Below are 6,000 nucleotides of genomic sequence, written 5' to 3' on the forward strand. Positions count from 1 at the left end.
CGCGGCCAGTGCTAAAAACTGCTATGTTTTTGTAAAAAGAGTGGGGGTTAGTGAAGTTGCAAGAAACTAGATTATTTTTGAGCCATCTCGGCTGCAATTATTTTTGGAAGGCAAAGGAACTGGTGTATTGAGTGAGTCTACAATGTTACTGTATTTAGGGTCTTAGGAAAACAAGTGTTTGTGCTTTTCTTGTAATAATTTTCCTTTTCTATTCTAGCCCCCAGGCTGTAGGCTAGCTTAAGTACAACTGTAACTCTTTTGGTATATTTTTTTCCTTTTATTATCTATTTATGGAAATTGTACATTTTCATATGAAAGATTAAATTCTTTTGTAATTTTCTTATTTTAAATGCAATAAAAAAAATTTGGGGAGAAAGATGAATATAGTAGGGATGTGCATTTGCTTGCAACAACATGGGACATGTCAACACATTTCCCATCTGGTTTCATATCATTTTTTCCCCAAATGAAAGGAAACCCCCCTGATATTTTGGTGTTTTTTTAATAGTATGCCATTAATAGTGTGCACCCTTCCAAAGGAGTATATGCTTACAATGTGTGTTTATACAAATGAGCACATGCTCTTAATCAGTGGTCTCAAACCCTTTGCAGGGCCACATTTTGGATTTGTAGATACTTGGAGGGCCGCAGAGAAAATAGTTAATGTCTTATTAAAGAAATGACAATTTTGCATGAGGTAAAACTCTTTATAGTTTATAAATCTTTCCTTTTGGCTAAGTCTTAATAATAATATTATAATTTATAGCTAAAGAGACATATGATCAAGAAACCGTTTTATTTTACTTTTGTGATTATGATAAACATACCGAGGGCCTCAAAAGAGTACCTGGCGGGCCGCATGTGGCCCCCGGGCCGCAAGTTTGAGACCACTGCTCTTAATGATATTGCTTTATAATGAAAAAATAGAGGAAAAAAGCCCCAAACAAAATGACAGTTCCAGAAAATGATGCAGGAAACAATATAACATGAAAATGTTTGGGTTGTACGCCCCCAGGAATCTGTACTGAGATCACTGTTTTTTAACATATTTGTAAATGGTTTGGAAATAGGAACAAGTACTGAGGTGATCAAATTACAAATGACAGCAGCTACTAAAATGGACAGTAGTCTTTGTCATAAAGCATGATTTACAGTAAGATCTGAATAAGTGGGAAGGAAAGATAGGAGAGAAGAAACAATATATCGCAATGAAATAAATGCACAGGAGGCAGGCCTCTGCAAAGAAGCTCTGGAATGAGGAGCATAGGATGAAGGTGAATGGGGACCAACTCAGGAGTGATCTAAGGAATGACTTCTATACAGTAAAGGTAGCGGAGAGGAAGACTGTCTGAATTCATTGGACAAGCACTGTAAGGAAGAGAAAGGGATTGTAAAGGTTAGCAGTTGGTATGGATGGATAGACTGGATGGGCACAGTTGACATTTGTGGGGTATAAGAAACAATATGGTATGGTGTTTTCTGTTTCTATGGCACAATTTTTATTCTCAATTGAGAAATTGTAAGAACACCTTGAGAGAATGAGAAAATAAATGGCAGATGAAATTCAGTGTGATCAAGTGCAGAATAAGAACATAAGAATAACCTTACTGGTTATTCAGACCAATGGTCCATCTAGCCCAGTATTCCATCTTCGCAGAGGCCAATCCAAGTTACAAGTATCTGGCAAAATCCCAAATAGTAGCAGCATTCCATGCTACCATCCCATGTCTGTCTCAACTGCAGACTATGGACTTTTCCTCCAGGAATTTGTCCAAACCGTTTTTTAAAACCAGCTTACCACATCCTCTGGCAGTACATTCCAGAGCTTAACTATTATCCGAGTGAAAAAATATTTCCTCCTATTGATTTTAAAAGTATTACTCTAACTTCGAGTGTCCCCTAGTCTTTGTGAATCTTGATGCAGTAAAAAATCGATCCACTTGTATCTGTTCTACACCACTCAGGATTTTGTAGACTTCAGTCATATCTCCCCTTAGCCATCTCTTATCCAAGCTGAAGAGCTCTAACCTTTTTAGTCTTTCCTCATACAAGAGGAGTTCCATTCCTTTTATCATCTTGGTCACTCTTTGAACTTTTTCTAGTGTTGCTATATCTTTTTTAGATCAGGAGACCAGAACTGAATGCAATACTCAAGGTGAGGTCGCACCATGGAATGATACAGAAGCATTATAACATTCTTATCCTTATTTACCATCCCTTTTCCAATAATTCCTAGCATCCCGTTTGCTTTTTTGGCCGCCACTGCACATTGGGCAGAAGGCTCCAGTGTATTGTCTACGATGACACCAAGATCCTTTCCTTGAGCGTTGACCCCCCCCCCTCAAGGTGATCCCTAGCATCTGATAACTAAGATTTGGGTTATTCTTCCCAATGTGCATCACTTTGCTTTTGTTCACATTGAATTTCATCTGCCATTTGGACGCCCAAGGGTGGTTTGTAAAGTTTGGTAAAAAGGCAAGTTAAGCAATGTCTCCATTGAGGGCTATACACTTAGTCCAGTGAGTCTGCATTTTTTTCCGTAAGTTATTTTTCCTACAATATGAACAAACTAGAAACTTGCTGGACTAGTTTATGAAAATCTGGAAAGTCACTGGACTAAGTGTATAGCCCTCAATAGAGACTACATTGTCTAACTTGCTTTTTACCAATCTTTTCCAACCACCCTCATAGTTCCATATAAGGCATCACCACCAGAAAACATTTCTGGATCTCTTTATGGGAAATTCTCTGTTCAGTGTGCAGCAGTGGCCATGAAAGCAAAGAGAATGCTAGGGATAATTAAGAAAGGAATAAAGAATAAAACAGACTTTCATAATACCTTTGTATTGCTCTGTGATGCATTCACTGAGTATTATGTGCAGTGCGATTTGAGTCCTGGATTTTATGGTTCACCTACTTCTCTGGCTGCTAGGAGCTACTTTGCCACTCCGTGGGACCTTGTATATAATTTAGCCTTGTCAGTATTTATACCACTCTGATCATGCACTCCTTCCTTCTACAGCTCTTCTCTACACATTCATTCAGCTTTTTCTTTCTTTTAGGTGTCATTAAACTGAAGAATAATGGTGATTTCTTCATTGTGAATGAGGGGCGTCGACCTCTATATATCGATGGCAGGCCTGTGCTGCCAGGCAACAAGTGGAAGCTGAGCAATAACTCTGTTGTGGAGGTGAGCTAACCACTATGACTCTGGTCATAGCCCTTTTCCTGTAGATTTCCGACTTCTGTCCCTAGATGTGACATCACTTCTTAAACCAGCTGCTTGCTGACTTGTTACTAGAGAATAGCACGGAGACAAATTTGTCCTCGTCCCCCGCAGGAACTCAATTTCCCCATCTCGTCTCCGTGTGTTTTGTTGCTGTGCCTACCCCATTCCTGTAAGCTCTGCCTTAACCGCACAAGCCTCGAACACTTATGATTTTAAAGTGTTTGAGGTTTGTGCAGATGAGGATTGAGCTTGCAGGAATAGGGCAGGGACAGGAAAAGAACTCACTGGGACGGGACAGGAAAATGAGTGCCCGTGGGGACAGGGAAAAATTTGTCCCCGTGTCTACTTGTTACCTTTCACTTGTTCATACTTTTTTTTTTCTCATTACAGATTGCCTGCCTTCGCTTTGTTTTCCTCATTAATCAGGATCTGATTGCACTAATAAAAGCAGAAGCGGCCAAGATTAATCAGCAGTGACAGGAACGGAGGAGATAAGACTGGTTACAATAGTGGTGGAAGAGAAGGAGATGTACCTTCTGGGCAGCATCTTGGAGGGCAGGCTCCTCATATTCTGCATAAGTCCAGAGTATATACTCTGACATTTGACCTGCAACTTGGGACGTTTCCAGAGAAGAAAACACCGGGTGCTGCTGAATGTTGTTGGGGACTGTTCAGATCTTCTTTATAATTCCTAGACAAGCAGGGTATATGCTACCACAGAAGTGGGTGAGGTCAAACTGATTCTGATTTCATCCTTGCAAAAACAAGAGCTTTCTGTAACCCTGAAGCACAGTCCATGGTTCCTGACATTTAGCTATAGAAGATCTCAGAAGTGGAAACTTTACACACATGGGGTAATAGGAGATAGGTATTAAAGACCCCAGTCTGAGAGTCCCCCTAAATGCCCCTGTGGATTTTTGTGGTAAGATGAAATTGAGAACAGAGCTCTTGGTAATAAGAATAATTAGATTTTAGAGCTGCCAGCCTGTGAGACTGAGGACAAACTCTTTTGGGCAACAGGTGACAATGGAGGCCCAACTCAAGAGTTTTAAGGACAGTGCTGTGGCACAAACATTCAGCTGAGATGTCACACTGTACTTTTCTAACTGTGGCTGAAACAGACCCTACTTGTTTTTCCCACATGCAAGAGACATCTGATCCCTCTCACTCTTGTATCTCCTTTCATGTATGTTATATAGACACTACAAAATGACACGGGGGAAAGAATTGGTCCCGTCCCCGTGAGCTCGTCTCTGTTCCCTCCCTGTTCAGTCCCATCCCCACGAACTCAGTCCCCATCCCTATGAGCTTGGTCCCCATCCCGTCCCTAGAAACCATCTGATCCCATCCATACAAACCTCAAATAGTTTTATACTGAACTTAATTTATTAAAGTATAAAAAGAAACAATATTCTGTACAATTGTCATTTTATAAATCAAAGTTCTGGCTGCCGAACTAGAGAAAGATCTTCAGCTGGCAGGGCTTTGTTTATAAATGTTTATCAACACAACTAATATATTATTTATTCTAAAGCAAAAAAAAAAAAGAAAAGAAATATAAAATTTTTTTCTACCTTTTTGTCTGGGTTCTGCTTTCCTCATCTTCTCATTCAATTCCTTCCATCTATTGTCTGCCTTTTCTCTGCCTCTTCCAAATGCTCTGTTACTGTGCCTTCCATCTCTCCCTTAAACCTCCCCCCCACCCACTGGTCTGGCACCCATCTTCTTCCCTCTGCTTCCCCCATAGTCTGGCATCTCTGTCTTCTTCTCTTCCATCTTTCCTTCCCTCCCCCAGATGATTTTTAGCATTTCTCTCCTCCTTTCCTCCCCTCAGATCTGGTATCTGTCTCCCCAATCCAGCATGTGCCTTTTTTTTTCTTTATCCCCTCCTATTCAGTTCCCTTCAGTGTCTGTTCCATTCTCTCCTACCCCCTTTCCTTCAGCGTCTTCTCCCCTCTCTCTCTTCCCCATTTCCCTTCAGTGTCTTATTTCCTCTCTCTCCTACCCATTTCCCATCAGTGTCTTCTCCCCACTCTTTCTTCCCCATTTCCCATCAGTGTCTTCTCCCCATTCTCTCCACTTCCCTTCAGTGCCCTTTGCGCAGTCCAGCAGCCCCCTCCCTTAGTCCCTCTCAATTGTCGCGGTCCAGGCTTCTCTCATCCCTTCGCCTTCGTGGTGATTTTCTTTTTTTTTAATCTCCTAGCTGCCCGAGCCGGCTTTCATCAAGTCACGTGCAGGTGCCTGAAACTTCTAACGCAACTTCCTGTTTCCAGTTGTGTCAGAGGAAAACTTTCATGCAGCCATGCGCAACTTATTATTATTATTTTTTTTTTTTAATTCTTTATTCATTTTTAGAACTTACAATAAGTGTATAAGCAAATAAAAACATTTTTAACTTAAATACAACAGCTCGGGCAGCTGGGAGACAAAAAAAGAAAATCGCCATGAAGGTGAGAGGGAGGGAGGGAGATGCCCAGATGGCGGCGATCAGAAGGAGGGAGGGGGCTGCTGGACCACATGATCGGTGACTGCGCACATTCCCTCAATTAACTGCGGAGACAAGGCCATTCACCGCTCCACGGGACAGTGAATGACCTTGTCCCCATACCCACGGCAACCACTTTTTTCCTCTCACCATTTCGGCTGGTTACCCATGGCTAGCCGTCATTCTCTAATAGACACACACAACAGCTGTAAGCCTCTCTGTTCCATGTGTGAGACATTTATAAGCTGTGGCAGGGTACCTTCTCTACGAGTTTGTATTACATGAA

At 41.4% G+C, this 6,000-nt stretch overlaps 1 protein-coding gene across 2 annotated transcripts in view; it reads left to right on the forward strand.

Annotated features, from left to right (window-relative positions):
- Positions 1-4,639, forward strand: part of MCRS1 (microspherule protein 1) — an 81,713-nt gene extending 77,074 nt beyond the window's left edge. For both annotated transcript variants that reach the window (XM_033939053.1, XM_033939054.1), the window contains exons 14-15: positions 3,063-3,190; positions 3,620-4,639. In XM_033939053.1, the coding sequence (XP_033794944.1) occupies positions 3,063-3,190; positions 3,620-3,706 (215 nt within the window). In that variant the 3' untranslated portion in view covers positions 3,707-4,639. The remainder of the gene's footprint in view (positions 1-3,062; positions 3,191-3,619) is intronic.
- The last annotated feature ends 1,361 nt before the right edge of the window (positions 4,640-6,000 follow it).

Source organism: Geotrypetes seraphini, chromosome 3 (genome assembly GCF_902459505.1).
Source record: "Geotrypetes seraphini chromosome 3, aGeoSer1.1, whole genome shotgun sequence".
Taxonomy (NCBI): domain Eukaryota; kingdom Metazoa; phylum Chordata; class Amphibia; order Gymnophiona; family Dermophiidae; genus Geotrypetes; species Geotrypetes seraphini.